The 16,563-nt window shown below is 37.5% G+C and overlaps 2 protein-coding genes and 4 non-coding genes across 6 annotated transcripts; all 6 read left to right on the top strand.

Annotated features, from left to right (window-relative positions):
- The first annotated feature begins 764 nt into the window (after positions 1–764).
- Positions 765–3,301, top strand: atp5if1b (ATP synthase inhibitory factor subunit 1b). Its single transcript, XM_086095772.1, has 3 exons — positions 765–896; positions 1,724–1,836; positions 2,890–3,301. Exons 1-3 carry the CDS (start codon positions 825–827, stop codon positions 3,029–3,031), a joined length of 327 nt encoding a protein of 108 aa, XP_085951898.1. The 5' UTR covers positions 765–824; the 3' UTR covers positions 3,032–3,301.
- Positions 3,302–5,294: 1,993 nt separating this feature from the next.
- LOC147162821 (small nucleolar RNA SNORD50) lies at positions 5,295–5,365 on the top strand. Its single transcript, XR_015097178.1, has one exon. It is a non-coding gene; the product is annotated as a small nucleolar RNA SNORD50 (small nucleolar RNA).
- Positions 5,366–6,992: 1,627 nt separating this feature from the next.
- Positions 6,993–10,630, top strand: rpl13a (ribosomal protein L13a). Its single transcript, XM_086095267.1, has 7 exons — positions 6,993–7,055; positions 7,595–7,667; positions 7,894–7,959; positions 8,269–8,370; positions 9,695–9,780; positions 9,974–10,033; positions 10,241–10,630. Exons 1-7 carry the CDS (start codon positions 7,035–7,037, stop codon positions 10,448–10,450), a joined length of 618 nt encoding a protein of 205 aa, XP_085951393.1. The 5' UTR covers positions 6,993–7,034; the 3' UTR covers positions 10,451–10,630.
- LOC147162820 (small nucleolar RNA Z195/SNORD33/SNORD32 family) lies at positions 7,731–7,811 on the top strand. The gene has a single exon (XR_015097182.1). It is a non-coding gene; the product is annotated as a small nucleolar RNA Z195/SNORD33/SNORD32 family (small nucleolar RNA).
- On the top strand, positions 8,110–8,193 carry LOC147162819 (small nucleolar RNA Z195/SNORD33/SNORD32 family). Its single transcript, XR_015097181.1, has one exon. It is a non-coding gene; the product is annotated as a small nucleolar RNA Z195/SNORD33/SNORD32 family (small nucleolar RNA).
- LOC147162818 (small nucleolar RNA SNORD50) lies at positions 10,089–10,159 on the top strand. Its single transcript, XR_015097177.1, has one exon. It is a non-coding gene; the product is annotated as a small nucleolar RNA SNORD50 (small nucleolar RNA).
- Positions 10,631–16,563: the final 5,933 nt, after the last annotated feature.

The raw sequence follows: 16,563 nt of genomic DNA, 5'->3' as shown, positions 1-16,563 counted from the left end.
TTTTTAATCAAGTAAAGTTTAAAACAACTTTATATGAAAATATTTCAGTGGAATAAAATGAAAGTAATTTAATAAAATGTCAAATAAAATAACTGAATTCAAATACTCAAATCATCAAGTTATCATACTGGTATAGTACAGGGGCAGAAAGTATGGCCTGCTTGGTTCTTTAGTCTTGTTCCCCCAAGTGATTAGTTTATAGAATATATGAATACATTGGATGAGATAAATTAATATAAATGAATATATTGTAGCTAACCCGCTTCAGGAAAAACTGCTAAATTAATACAAATATCTGCTACTGTCTAATATTTGTTTAATGGCGCTTTAACTTCAAAATCTCATCTACGAAATGCCCTTGAAATGTCACGTATTTGCATTTTAATTTATCAAACTTAAAATACATATTTTAATTATTTTTATCATGTATTATTGTAGTTTTATTTCTCTATACTGCAATTCCTTCGTTTAAAAAAAGACGTACACTTCAGGTCAAAGTGAACTTGCAGGTTCACGCTTTTTATTTTGAGACGTTCCATTGGGCAAAATGGGGGTGATTTTATGTTGCGTTCACGTTTTACAACGCATATAATAAATATGTTGTGCCAAGACAGTTTCATTGTTAATCAACATCGTTTCAAATATTTAAAAAAATGGCATTAGTAACATTTGTACCATCTTCCTGAAGACAACCTTCAACATGCTGCCTACCCCTCTTTCTGGGTACCAATGGCGCCGTCCTCTGGCTGTACGTATTTGCGGACAAGGGCAAACCGGGTAAGCGTTCCTGTTGACGTTGTCATTCGCCACTCATATTAGCTATAATGGCGAGGTTCTTGTTGAGGCGCAATATCCGCGGTTTGTTCACCTTACAACAGAGAATGGCATCCGACCAGGTAAAACTATGTCCTTCGGGCCTATCTCTCCAACAAAACGTAGATTTCTGGCGTTACAATGCCGTTTTATTTGGAGTATTTTCAAACGCGTTAACATTAGCTTCAAAGTTTGCCTAGCCAGGTATGACAACTTGATAAACAACACGAGTGTAATTTCAAGAAAATGGGATATAGTTCGTGTTAATAAACTATAATCTAATGGAGTCAAAGGACGCTTATGCGTTGCATATTAACAACGTAGAAAAATGTATTTATAATTATAAACGGGTCTGCACTTGTGGCCTGGTTGTCGTAGTTGCATGGTTGTTTCGTTTGAACCCAGTTACTACAATTTCCTCATTTGGGACAAATTAAGACTTGACCTCTTGAAGAGTGTTCCCCAACCTTTTAGAGCTACGGCACACATTACTTTTGAAAAATATCAAGCATATCATCAAACTAATATGTCACAAAGTGTATATCCAGTACTGAAATAATAAAGATTTTGTCTCGATTTAAACACACATGTATGTGCTCATTATGAAAGCTGGGCTTGTTTAGTTATTTTTCTGTTGTATGACATCAACAGGTGCACACAAGTTGTACTTTCTGTCACCTAGTGGAAGAGCATTGAAATGCATAGTTTATACTGTATTATTGGCAGATAATTATGCTTAAATTAAGTAACATTCCTCATTTCATTATTATTTGTAATCCCTTTTTTTTGCAGTGTAAACTATTTGTCCTTATGAATTAATCTTACACTTGAGTAAGTGTGAGTGTAAGAAAATGTCTTTGTTACTTGCTAGTCAACATGTATCCACTGGTGTTGGTTTTCTCCATTGCAGCTGGGAGAGCTGGGTAAAGGTGCAGGAAAAGGTGGAGGAGCCGGCGGCTCCATCCGAGAGGCCGGCGGAGCCATGGGAAAGAAACAGGCGGCCGAGGAGGAAATGTACTTTAAGTAGGTGGTGTTTCTCTCCTGCTTCACTAGCCTTTTGAATTCTTGCTTCATCCTTAAAACGGTTGGGTTAAAAACTACTCTACTACAACTACTATATTGGGTTATTTGTAACTCGTGTTGAGTTTTGTTTTTAAACTTATTTTTTTATTATTTCCAACACAACAGCAATGCAAAAACAAAATGAACAAACGGTCAGTTGTTATTATATAATGTCCACTCTTCCCTGTGATCTTCATGTGCTGCTTGTCACAACCTTATGATAAATGTAAGTCATGTGAATTTCCTCTACAATGTCCTTCTAGTCCTTGAGTGTAGGTGGATCTTATTTATAGCTACCACTTTCTGGTAATAGCTTCTTCTTTTTTTTTTGAAGCTGCAAGCAAAACCTTTATCAAGTAGTGGTCCTAATGAGGAAACCCCCTCCCATTAATGTGTCCCAAGTCGAACACCAAACCTGCTTGTGGCAATTTGTAACCCCAAATTTTAAAAAAAAATTACTTCCCCAATAATTTGTTACATTGCCAAAAAATATGTGAATGACCGACATTTTGCTCTCCACACAATCTCCTGCAGGGTTGGTGAGCTGATTGGGAAGCTTTTTTTTAAATCTTTGATGTGATAAAGTACCTTACAATGTTCTTCCAACCAAAACACTTTCCAATTCTTAGAATTCATAGTAGTAATTTGAGTTTCACAAATGTTAAACCATGTATCATCACTTATTTCTTCTTTGAGTTCTTTAACCCATTTATCCCTGATATATAACGTTGGTGCTTTTCCATTGACAACCAACCCTTTTATATAATTTAGATTTGAATTGCAGATTTTAAAACAGCTAATTATTGTACAGGTAAATACACGTTATAAAACCAGTTTACTTCTTTATACTCTTTGCATTTATGAAATGCTTTTTTTAAATTTGTGTTGGGGGGGGGGGGGGATAAAAGCCTTACCCAAAAAAGTGTGTTTTAGGGGGACTTGAAAGGATTAATAGTGTTTCAACTCATTTCAGTTGGAAAAAATTGATTGTTCTGTGTTCTATCTTCCCAAAAGGCGCAAGGAGCAGGAGCAGCTGGCTGCACTGAAGAATCACCACCAGGAGGAAATTGACCACCACAAGAAGGAGATTGAGCGTCTGCAGCGGGAAATTGACCGTCACAAGGGGAAGATTAGGAAGCTGAAGTACGACGACTAATCAGAACGAGTTTCCGTCAGATATCTTAAATCACGGCTGTATTGCATCTAAAAAAAATATATATTCTCCCTTTAAAAAAAATAAAAAAATCACGTGTTCTTCTGCTGCTCACCATCTCAGAGTAGAAATGCTTTACCGGCAAGGCATGATTGTGTGGTGAATTTGCAAGAGTTCATAAAATGAATGTTGTTTCCATGGAACAGTGTGATATGATATGCATGAACTGTTGTATGTTTCATACAGCAAATAAACAGGACCTTGTGTGATAAATATGTTTCTAATGCAAAGAATGAGCTTTGACTGTTGTTTAATAATGTCATTTATCATTCATTTTCTATGGTGCTTGTTCTCGTTCATGGTCATGGGGAAGCTAAACCCTCAGGTGAGAGGTGAGGTCAACCCTGGGCTACCTGATCACCTGCCAGTTGTTGGGCACATGGAGGGCAAATGAGCATTCACACTTCGATTCACACTTGTGTGTTTTTGGAAAGTGGGAGTAAGCCAGAGAAAAATATCCAGACTTTACACAGGAATGCTGACATTCAAACTCTGAATGTCAGAACTGTTAACTTTTCAATTTATTTAATTGCTTTCTCTAATTTTATTGTAATTTTTATGTGGATTTATTATATATTTTTTTAATTCATTTTGAAATATATTTTAACATCCTTGGCATTTTTGTTTAGCCGTATATTGGGGAAACCACCAACTTGCTTGCACTATTATGATGCATTTCAGCACAAATTGTGCCTTTATTTAACAAATAAATCTCTTCAGATAATTGCAGGTAATTGTAATTTTTTTTTTTGATGTGAAATGAAAGTTAACGTGACAATCCAGTGCTGCTTTTCTAAATGATGCCTGTAAACATAAAATAAAATAATTGTCTTTATTATTAAATGCACAATTTGTAATACACTATCTCATACAGTCTAAAAGGAATACCATTAAGATAGTTAAATGGTATAATTAGTACAGGTGTTGTATAATTGATGCAAGTATTTAGCTGTTGCCCTGGGAAAAAATATATATAACTAAAATGGTTAGGGTTTGGTTTACTGGCTGGTTATTATTTTAATTAATAAATGTTAAAACGATTATGCATGCATTAACATTAATACCTGTATTTTATTTTACTTATATTTATAAGTAAATGAATATAAATTACATAAAAAAAGAACAAAACATTAGAATAAATGATTTAAAATCAATCATTTTTTTCGCACAATTGTCCTTTGTGCATCCGTCCACAGGTGGCGCTGGAACATTTTCAACAAAATCACAAGCGAAAGAATGCTAGCGTCACTTCCGCCCGCCCGTGTCTTTTACCACGGGCGTCCCCGTGTATCTTTCTTTTCGCACATCATGGCGGACCGCTTCAGTAAGGTGTGTAATAGACCAGGGAGGATAATCTTATTTTAATCGTTTTCCCGTCGTGGTTTTGGCCATGTGTCTTTATTAACATGTGGTCGAACATTTTTCTCTATGACAAGGGTAAAACAGGGTTACAATTTTTTTTGAGACAATTTAATGTTAATATGGCTCTATAGTACAAAGTTTTACGAACTACCCTTGAGCATGGAACAAATAATTGTGACATTCCCTAAAAAAATAAATACACTGGCTAACAGATTGTTCAACATTGGAGATTCCACTGTACAAAATCTTTGTGGTGAAATTTTGTGATCAGAGCACATGCTTCTAAACAACAATGATGAACTCTTTCAATTAAGATTCTGATATTCTATTGATGATAAACTCTTCGGATCTGACTTCTGAGTTGTGGTAAAGATGTGCTTGGGTAAAGTCTTAACTCTGATGCGTTGTTTGTATCCTGTTGATGGTTTGTATTAATGTTATGTGTGCCAACTAGGCATGCTGCCCCACAAAACCAAGAGAGGCCAGGCTGCTTTGGAGAGGCTGAAGGTGTTCGATGGCATCCCCCCACCCTACGACAAGGTGATGTTTATGCACAACATTGTGGGCATTGCGTTGTACTGTCAATGATGTTTCCTACCTTACCTTACCATGCCTTGTTTGACTGAGGTTTGAAACAAAAACACATAATCTGAGACATGCCATCCTCAAAACGTTCGGACCTCCGGGGATTCTTTTGCTGTCTGATTTTTGGCTTTTCTTCCCCCTCGTTCAGAGGAAGCGCATGGTGGTCCCGGCTGCTCTTAAGATTGTGCGCCTGAAGCCCACTCGTAAGGTGAGTCACTTTATCAGAAAATGTTTAAAATTATTTAATAAGCCATTGTCTCAACAGTGATGATCTGAAATCTGATAACGCATTGATGAAAACACACTTTTTACGGATCTGACTTCTGAGTTGAGCCTTTATTTTCTTTGCATTTATGAAAGGATTTTTTTGGGGGGGGGGGGGCAAATAAAAGCCTTACCCAAAAAAGTATGTTTTAGGGGGACTTGAAAGGATTAATAGTGTTTCAACTCATTTCAGTTGTAAAAATTGATTGTTCTGTGTTCTATCTTCCCAAAAGGCGCAAGGAGCAGGAGCAGCTGGCTGCACTGAAGCATCACCACCAGGAGGAAATTGACCACCACAAGAAGGAGATTGAGCGTCTGCAGCGGGAAATTGACCGTCACAAGGGGAAGATTAGGAAGCTGAAGTACGACGACTAATCAGAACGAGTTTCCGCCAGATATCTTAAATCACGGCTGTATTGCATCTAAAAATATATATATTCTCCCTTTAAAAAAAAAAAATCTCGTGTTCGTCTGCTGCTCACCATCTCAGAGTAGAAATGCTTTACCGGCAAGGCATGATTGTGTGGTGAATTTGCAAGAGTTCATAAAATGAATGTTGTTTCCATGGAACAGTGTGATATGATATGCATGAACTGTTGTATGTTTCATACAGCAAATAAACAGGACCTTGTGTGATAAATATGTTTCTAATGCAAAGAATGAGCTTTGACTGTTGTTTAATAATGTCATTTATCATTCATTTTCTACGGTGCTTGTTCTCGTTCATGGTCATGGCGAAGCTAAACCCTCAGGTGAGAGGTGAGGTCAACCCTGGGCTACCTGATCACCTGCCAGTTGTTGGGCACATGGAGGGCAAATGAGCATTCACACTTCGATTCACACTTGTGTGTTTTTGGAAAGTGGGAGTAAGCCAGAGAAAAATATCCAGACTTCACACAGGAATGCTGACATTCAAACTCTGAATGTCAGAACTGTTAACTTTTCAATTTATTTAATTGCTTACTCTAATTTTATTGTATATTTTTATGTAGATTTATTATATATTTTTTTAATTCATTTTGAAATATATTTTAACATCCTTGCCATTTTTGTTAAGCTGTATATTGGGGAAACCACCAACTTGCTTGCACTATTATGATGCATTTCAGCACAAATTGTGCCTTTATTTAACAAATAAATCTCTTCAGATAATTGCAGGTAATTGTATTTTTATTTTTGATGTGAAATGAAAGTTAACGTGACAATCCAGTGCTGCTTTTCTAAATGATGCCTGTAAACATAAAATAAAAATAATTTTCTTTATTATTAAATGCACAATTTGTAATACACTATCTCCTACAGTCTAAAAGGAATACCATTAAGATAGTTAAATGGTATAATTAGTACAGGTGTTGTATAATTGATGCAAGTATTTAGCTGTTGCCCTGGGAAAAAATATATATAACTAAAATGGTTAGGGTTTGGTTTACTGGCTGGTTATTATTTTAATTAATAAATGTTAAAACGATTATGCATGCATTAACATTAATACCTGTATTTTATTTTACTTATCTTTATAAGTAAATGAATATAAATTACATAAAAAAAGAACAAAACATTAGAATAAATGATTTAAAATCAATCGTTTTTTTCGCACAATTGTCCTTTGTGCATCCGTCCACAGATGGCGCTGGAACATTTTCAACAAAATCACAAGCGAAAGAATGCAGCGTCACTTCCGCCCGCCCGTGTCTTTTACCACGGGCGTCCCCGTGTATCTTTCTTTTCGCACATCATGGCGGACCGCTTCAATAAGGTGTGTAATAGACCAGGGAGGATAATCTTATTTTAATCGTTTTCCCGTCGTGGTTTTGGCCATGTGTCTTTATTAACATGTGGTCGAACATTTTTCTCTATGACAAGGGTAAAACAGGGTTACAATTCTGTTAAAAATGCAGTTTAACTCGCGAAGCTGACTTGCGTCTCCGAATGGACATGAATTCCATCATGGCAGCTTTGCTAGACAACGCTGTTAGCTAGCTGCTTCCTAGCTAGCTTGCCTTGCATTTGAAGTCCCGGGTTAGTGAATTTGTCCCTGTAAGAATTTTTTGTTTGTTTATTATTTGGTATCTGTTAACGTTTCTCACACCTTTAACCCATTTCATGGATTCCTGCAATAATCTGTCGAGTGAGGCGTCTGCTGGCTAATTTGATTGCTTGATAGGACGCGTAACCTGCGTTGCAGCCATGTGCTCCCTTTTATGAAGTTCTTGACTTTTTCCACAATCATCCCCCCCCCCCCCTTCTTATTGTGTTTTGCCCTGGTTTTTTTTTTTAACGCCACCGATTGTGCAGGTTCTGCTACTGGATGGCAGGGGCCATCTGCTTGGTCGGCTGGCTGCCATCGTTGCCAAGCAGACTTTGCTAGGTATGTATATCCTGTTAATTGGTATCATGAAAGCTACGCGAATAGAGTTTAAATTTCTTTTTTTTTGTCACTGATGATTACTTTGACCCTTGGTTGAGTTTAACGACCATGAGAAAACTCACATGCACTACCATCTGAGACGAAATATTTTAAATTCTAAAAAAATATTGGTACTAACAAACGTGTTGTCCACATTTTGATCGATATTCGATTTCCATTTTTAAAGGACACAAAGTTGTGGTGGTCAGGTGTGAAGGCATCAACATCTCCGGCAATTTCTACCGTAACAAACGTAAGTAACTCAATAATGCACAAGGCTGTGCTCCTTTGAACTAAGAGGCATTAAGCCAAAATTAATATTGGAAAAGGGTAATTTTGTGCTTTATACGTTCGAATAAAGCTCACATCAGGTGCAATGAAGGAAAACTTCAGAATCTTAAACTGTGTCAATGATGATATATAAAACACTATTTTGAGTTTTAAATGACCATGAGAATACTTCACATGCACTACCATCTGAGACACATGCAATCCAGTCAAATTAAACCCTTCATTGTTCCTTGAATATCCTCTTAGTCACATTTAATATTTGATTTTGCAGTGAAGTATCTGGCATTCCTGCGAAAGAGGATGAACACCAATCCCTCTCGTGGACCGTACCACTTCAGAGCTCCCAGCAGGATCTTTTGGAGGACGGTCAGAGGTGAGACTGAAGCAAATGCAGAATGTCAACCAAAATCCACTGTGTTCTCCCCCCCACCCCCACCCCACATATTAGAGAATGTACGGTGGACAATCCAAAGTTGAACACCCCAAAAGTGGAAAAATGTGGAGCGTCCTGTTTTCTGGACAAAATTGCCTCAAAGGGTGAATCGTTGAAACAAAGTGAAATGTCAGAAAATCTCAAGAGTTTTTATAACAGGAGATAACAAAGGCCTAAAATATCAGTAAGGCAGTTGAGTTATGACAAAAATTGAAGTTTTGCATTTTTTGTGTGGTACAAAATGTTAGACAATGGTACTTGATTTTTTTTTGTTATACAATAGAACAAAACTTACAATATTTTGTATTAATGTTGGAAGTGTTACCTAATGCATATGCATATTAACCGTTATGAGTCTACAATGTTAATAGAATCCAAACTTTTGAGGTTCGTTATAATAGTTTGAGTACGATTAGCATGTCTGCACATGTCCCCATAAATTGTGATCAAAGCCCATAATTATATATATGCCACCATAATGGACCGGTTGCGCACTGCTGTACAATTTATGGGTTGTCTGCGTTTGAGATGAGTGTTTTTATTTATTTTTTTCTTTCTCAAAGGAAGAATATGAAACCTGAGATGGTTAGGAGTGCCATCTAAATGATAGCATTTTTAAAGCACAATAGATCTTAAAACAAGTCGAAAATGAACGGCGCCGTTTAAATACACGCAGCACGCCACAGCAAGGTCGTGGACTGGACAGAAACATCCAATATGGCATCGTACAGGGTATGTCTATTTTGATACTTACTTGAGCAGCGTAAAACTTTTTTCAGACAATCAGATGCCATTGATATTTGTGTTTTTCATGTGCATCCACACTGCCTCAGAATGAGTAAAAAGGCGTTTTGAGTCATGTGTGTTACTTTAGTCATTTTTAGCTTTATTGCGGTTAGCCTTTTTTTGAGACAATTTAATGTTAATATGGCTCTATAGTACAACTTTTACGAACTACCCTTGAGTATGGAACAAATAATTGTGACATTCCCTAAAAAAATTAATAAATTAGCTAACAGATTGTTCAACATTGGAGGTTCCACTGTACAAAATCTGTGGTGAAATTTTGTGATCAGAGCACATGCTTCCCATCTAAACAACAATGATGAACTCTTTGAATTAAGAATCTGATATTCTATTGATGATAAACTCTTCGGATCTGACTTCTGAGTTGTGGTAAAGATGTGCTTGGGTAAAGTCTTAACTCTGATGCGTTGTTTGTATCCTGTTGATGGTTTGTATTAATGTTATGTGTGCCAACCAGGCATGCTGCCCCACAAAACCAAGAGAGGCCAGGCTGCTTTGGAGAGGCTGAAGGTGTTCGATGGCATCCCCCCACCCTACGACAAGGTGATGTTTATGCACAACATTGTGGGCATTGCGTTGTACTGTCAATGATGTTTCCTACCTTACCTTACCATGCCTTGTTTGACTGAGGTTTGAAACAAAAACACATAATCTGAGACATGCCATCCTCAAAACGTTCGGACCTCCGGGGATTCTTTTCCTGTCTGATTTTTGGCTTTTCTTCCCCCTCATTCAGAGGAAGCGCATGGTGGTCCCGGCTGCTCTTAAGATTGTGCGCCTGAAGCCCACTCGTAAGGTGAGTCACTTTGATAGTCAGAAAATGTTTCAAATTATTTAATAAGACATTGTCTCAACAGTGATGATCTGAAATCTGATAACGCATTGATGAAAACACACTTTTTACGGATCTGACTTCTGAGTTGAATTACAAATACAATGGCTTTAAATCTAAACCCATGCATTTAGTTCAATGTTTAAATGTACCCATCGTGTCTGTTTGCAGTTTGCCCTCCTGGGCCGTTTGGCTCACGAAGTGGGCTGGAAGTACCAGGCCATCACAGCCACGCTGGAGCAGAAGAGAAAACAGAAGTCAAAGATGCGCTACAACAAGAAAAAGGCCACCATCAAGATGACCAAAGTGGCCATGAAAAACGTCGAGAGCAAAATTTCTAAGTACACTGACGTTCTCAAACAATACGGAGTTCTTGTCTGAGCGTATTGTCTGGCTAATAAACAAATGTTTATAATAAAAAAGCGTTGTTCATAATCAACAGATTATGTATACAGTTATACAAGATTGTGGTTGATATTCATTCAGTTTGAGTTGGTGTCACCTGTATGAAAGCAGTACACCAGGACAACTTTACCTGCAATAAATGCTTTCGTGTCGGTCTCCCTTCTGCATTTTTTTGTTAGACTTCATTGTCTTCTCCAACAGAGGGCAGTGTTGCGCTAAATTTGGCTCAACTTTTGACGCAACGAAACGGCTGACTTGTTTTTAAATATTTATAATTTAAGATTCTGTCAATTCAATACAGGTATTCAGAGCTGTATGTAATTAATTCATTTAGTCGTTTTTATTTTTTTATTGGCACCTTTAATAGAGCTTTTGCTGCTAGAAATTAAAATGAGTGAAGTCATTAACCAAGGCCAACCTGAGAAACTAGATTTTTTTTCATTTGGTGCGATTTGGCGGGAGGGAGTACCTCTATCAAGCAGACGGGTTGCACTTGTCTACAGCGAGCATTTTCTATTCTAAAATGCACAGATGAAATCAGCATGCACAAATTAAAAGCATTAAATGCCATCACGAGTGCATGATATGAGAAGAAATTTGTATTTCAGAAATGTGTGGGGGGTGTTGAAGGCGTAATAAATACAATTTATTGGTCTTTTGTTGTGGTCCTTTAAACGCCACAAGGCCTGATATTGAAGCTAGCATTTGCATTAGTTTCCCTGAAATGAATAGTGACTACCTCCATCTATGCTTTGCTTTGAATAACTGACTGGAATAATAATGATGATCCGAGACATACAAGCTATATGTGCTGGATACCCAAAGTCTCTTTAAAGATACATAACCAAGCTTGTCAGGCCAATCATGTCATGCATTTTAACTATTACACATCTTAATGAGATGGAGAGGTCCATGCATCCATTGTTTATTTGTTTATTGTTATTGACCTCTAAGCGTAATTGTGTAGAATGACAGCTCATTCACAAGTAGATCATTCTCCATGTTGAAGACAAGAACATGTCAAATCCGGCAAGTGAGGCAATTCCACGAAAGCCAGAAAATTGGTTGGCGCTCCGCAGAGAGAGAGAGCAAGTAATCAAGCCATTATCAGCTCCGTTATAATGGCAATAATAATTTATTTCATAGAATCAAGTGACCTGGGACTTGGCCTCATGTGTGATTGTGAGACGTGAATGTGAGTTTGTCTAAATGTCTTCTGTCATTGGCGACCAGTCCAAGGTTTGCCCCACCTTTCCCCCAAAGTCACCCGGAATAGGCTCCAGGTTACACCCGTGAGTCTGACTGATGAGAGTGATATTGAAAGTGGATGAATAGTAGCCACAAAACAATTTAAATGTCATTTTCCATAATTATATATCTCCTTTAAAAATGTCTTCTCATTCATCACATCACGTCAGCTAACTTTTTTTTTTTTTTTGCAGCATAAATGAGCCTTTTCTCCGTTTGGTACACCCACACACTAACAAGGTCCACTAAATGAGTGCATGACGACTGCACTGCAGTCTCTAAAATGTCACCTATTTGCATGCAGACATTAAATATGAATTAATAAGAATATATGAATAGTAAAATGTGCTTAATTTGACATAGTTTAAGTATGAGGAAAGACTGTGAAAGCTATATTGTACTTTCTATCCTACAAGATGATGGTCCTGATGAGGGTTAAGTTAAGTTACACAACAACCATTCAGTAATAATAATAAAAAAAAAGAAAAGTTTAATGTACAGACGATGTTGTTGAAATCCAAAACAACAAAATGGTGACCAAAGCAAGCAGCAGCGGCATGAAGCCAGCGCCTTCAACATTACGTAGGGTCAGTTTGGATTATTTTGTAGTTCCCTAACACAAGACAGAAGTAAGACATTTTGTAACATACCACAAATGTTCACATATGTAGGCATAAAAATAAATCTGAACTCATTCGCTGCCATTGACGGCTATAAACGTCAAAAATTCATTTGAACTATTTCTATTAGTTTAACATTATTTTCCCCACTTTTGTTAACAAGAGTATGAAAACCTAGAAAACCAATTTTATTGTACATTTAGAACAGATATAAAATTTGTCATTAATCGTGAGTTGACTAGTGAAGTCATGCGATTAATTACAATTAAAAATTGTAATCGCCTGACTAGATGATTGTTAAAAATTAGGGGCGTCAGGCGATTAAAATTATATAATGTGTAATTGTGTGTAATCGTAATTAATCGCATGACTTCACAAATGTTAAATGTCTGTTCTAAATGTACAATAAAAAATCTAGGTTTTCATACTCTTGTTAACAAAAGTAGAAAAAAATGTTAAACTAATAGAAATAGTTAAAATGATATTTTTGACGTTTATAACCGTCAATGGCAATAAATGAGTCAACCCCAATATTTTTTTTATTTTTTTTGACAAAATATGTTTTATGCAGTCCCACTAATCTAAATATGGTATTCTGGTTGATATTGTGTTAATGGAAGCAAAATCCAGCTGTTTTTATCCATCTCAGGTGGCGGCCATTTTGCCACTTGATGTCAACTGAAGATGACATCAATGTTTCTCAGGTCTCAGCTAAAAAGCAATGCAGCTCAGCTTCAGAAAACAAGTGAATTGTGATTGGTCGTTGCCTGAGCCCTGAGCAACGGTGACGTCACCTTCAGTCGACAGCACGTGGCAAAATGGCCGCCACCTGAGATGGATAAAAATGGCTGGATTTTGCTTCACAACTCATGTTCCACAAATGTAATATTAATCAGAATGTAATGTTTAGACTAGTGATATAACATATTATTGTCAAGGAATGTTTAAGGTTGACTTCCACCTTTAAAAAAAAAAAAAAAAAAAAAAAAAGTCAAGTATTTAAGTATAGTTTTTATAATTCTACTTCTTTCTGAATCAACATTGAAATCATGAAGCATGATTTCAATTATGATTAGAGGTCAGTGATTTGATCCATTTTCAGGCGCAGTATCGTTTTGTTTTTTTAGAGCTGATATCCTACAAGCACCTTGTCCTGTGCACAAGTAATAACCTCTTGCGTTTAAACAGTTCAACCTTCACACTAAACGAGCCATAACAAAATCGTTTTTGCTTTGCTTGATTACATTGATTTTCCTGCACCGTGAAGTTACGTTGTAGGTTCTTTCCAGATTTTACACCGTGCCTGTTGTATTGTCAGAGGACTTCTAATCTGTCTGTCAATGACGTTCATCTTGTAATGACATTAAATGCAGTTTTATAGCTTGTCGAAGGGACAATTAAGCAAAGTTGTTGGCCTCCATCGATCGTTTAATCCGTTTCAGCACTGGTGGATGGGCTTTACGGAGGAATACAGTAAGCAATACTTGAAAGGGCTGACTCCTAAGATCTGAACGAAAATGTGGTGACATGGGACAAATAAGTCATTCGTAAAAATGGCAATAGGAAAATACAGTAGCATCTCAATAAAAAAATACACTCATCAAAGATGCAACTTCTTACTTATTGTTTCCATAAAAAAAAATGCTCCCAAAAACGTATAAATAAGTTATATTTTAAATGTTTTAAGTGCCCAAAGACGTATTTATACGTTTTTTGCGTGTGTGTGTATTTTTTATGCTAGATGCAGCCTCTGAACTACATACAACGGGTGAAACAATGGTAGTAATTACAAAAAAACGGCCAGCAAGTGTCAGCAGAGTATAAGAGATCAACCAGAGCCATGTTGAAAAAAGCTCATTTACCCAGTTTTCAACAGATTTGTGAATAATGATTAAACTTAGCTACATTCTAATGCTAAGTGCTGCAGAACGGAAACAGATAGAAAATTATTTTTTCCTAATGAAAGAAGAGACTCTGCTTTTATTGCAATAGAACTCAATATTCTGTGGGCCTTGCAAAATCAGTCAAAATCCAGTAAAAGAGCCGGGAGCGAAGGGGGCTGCTTCAGTGAAAATGGCTGGGAGTGAATGAGTTAAGTGTAATTTGCACCATTACCACCGGAGGGCTGTAGCTACACAAAAACTAACAATTTATTACTTCTTTAATCCGCTAACTTCAGCAAGTTTACCATCATACCTACCAACAGAGCGGAGACAAAAGTTTGGAGACAATCAGAAAATAGGATCCATAAAATATATATATATATTTTTTTTTTTTGCTGGATGTTGTAGAAGCCATTAAAGTAACACTGTGCAAGTTGATCCAGTCCGCGAGCCCTCCGCAGCTCAAGTGACGTCACGGGAAGGAATTCAGCATCCAACAAAGGTGGTGATAACAGGATCGTTCGTTATTGTGGATATGGATGTGTGTCAGTGTCAGCATGCATATCGTCTCATTGCCGTGGAGACAGCCTTGATCATCTCAATGGGGAATACAATGAGGAGGGGGGAGATAAGGGAACCCAGGGTCCAAGCAGTAGTTTTAATGCAGGGGAAAAGTCCAGATAACAAATGTTTTGTGTGCAGACTGACCTTAAGTCTTGAGTCTCTTCCTATTCATTTTTATGGGGATTATCCCCTCCAAAATCTAGGTGGTCATTAATTTTTCATGTAAAGCTGTTGAATAAATCAGATGGCTAAACGGCTGAATAAAACTGCCAATTAAAATTCATATTTCTTTGAAAAAAAAGTGTAATTGTAGAATAATAAAGTCATATTATTAAAAAAAAAAATCGTAATTTTTACAAGAACAAAGCAGTAATTTATAAGGGTCAAAAATGGTAATCTTCCAAGAATAACTTCAGTCAGAGTTGAACGAAAAAGACACCTTTATTCTATGAGGCAAATGTGCAAATCAACATTCACCGCTCTCTGCCTTATCACAAGCGTATAAATGTTTGGATGCCACTTTAGAGAGAGCTGCCAACAGAGGCTGATCAAATCACAGAGAAGGTCGCTCTCCTTTCCCTCCTACGTGATGGCTGACCATCACGCACACCAGAAAGACTGTCCGCAAGGCGCAGTTGTTGGAAAGAAGGCAAAGAGACGAGGAAAACCTGAAGAATTGATCAGGAGGATCAATTAAATGCAATGTTTGCCTTTGTCCTGTAAAAGGCCAAAGGGGTCCGAGTTACCGCTTTTTTCCCTCGTCATTGATTTTTTTTTTTTTTTTTTTTTTGTACCTACAAGTTGCCCTGCAGCTCCATTGATTGTGCAGCCTGACTTTTGCACAACATGGTAAAGAGCAGTAACCGTGTGGGGTTATCAAAATGGATGGCGGGGGGGGGGGGGGGGGCATTTTTTCAATAAAGCTCTCCGAGGAAATAATAAACAATTGCTGCGTATTGATTCTTGCATTCACTGGAGCATGTATTATAATTTAAAACACAGAGGCTATGTGTGCCTGTGCGCATGTGCGCGTGCGTGTGTGTGAGTGAGACGTTCGGGCACAAACATCTGTCGCTCAAATAAAGCGCTTGCAATTCAAATGAGTTGGCCCCAAAGCCAGTATATAAGACCGCTAATGCATCTCACATGGCATTAACGCTGTTCACAAGAGCGCTCTCTCGGGTTTTCCTGCCGCATTTGCGCTCCCCATCAGCATAAACAGGCCTTTGGAAAGTGGCATCTGTTCGACTGCTTGATTTTGTATATGCGCGCACAACGCGCCCGCCGCTCTCAGTCGCTCAGCACGGAGGCCATTAAGGACCATCCACCTCTCAAGACACACTCGCGCGCACAATTTACCTCGTCTGATGGAGGTCACCCAGAACAAATGCACCCCCTAATGAATCAATTGGAGTCGCGCAAACTGTATTATAGATTGATTTTGTGGTTTCTCAAATGCAGCTTTGCCTTGTGTGAAATGAGCTGTAATGAGACAGATATACGGACGGAGGCTGAAGTAATCCCCACTTATTTTTAGCCTTCATTACTGAATGATTACCGAACTTTCTTGCAGAGTGGATGAAGTCCAGAGATTGATGCACACTAGAAGGTCAAACAAACTATGTTAGGACAATGATCAACCTCCATTTTGTTTGGAATATACATTATAGAACGGAACAGACTCTAGCAAATTACTGTAAATAATGGAGGAAGCCACAATTTTTAATCAGCAACTACACAGGACGACGAGTATGTTAACATATACAATAATTTT

The sequence above is a fragment of the Leptonotus elevatus genome, chromosome 14 (assembly GCF_054856555.1).
Source record: "Leptonotus elevatus isolate MCC_2025b chromosome 14, RoL_Lele_1.0, whole genome shotgun sequence".
NCBI lineage: Eukaryota > Metazoa > Chordata > Actinopteri > Syngnathiformes > Syngnathidae > Leptonotus > Leptonotus elevatus.
Note: the sequence above shows the minus strand (reverse complement) of the source record. Positions and strands in the feature narration are given on the sequence as shown.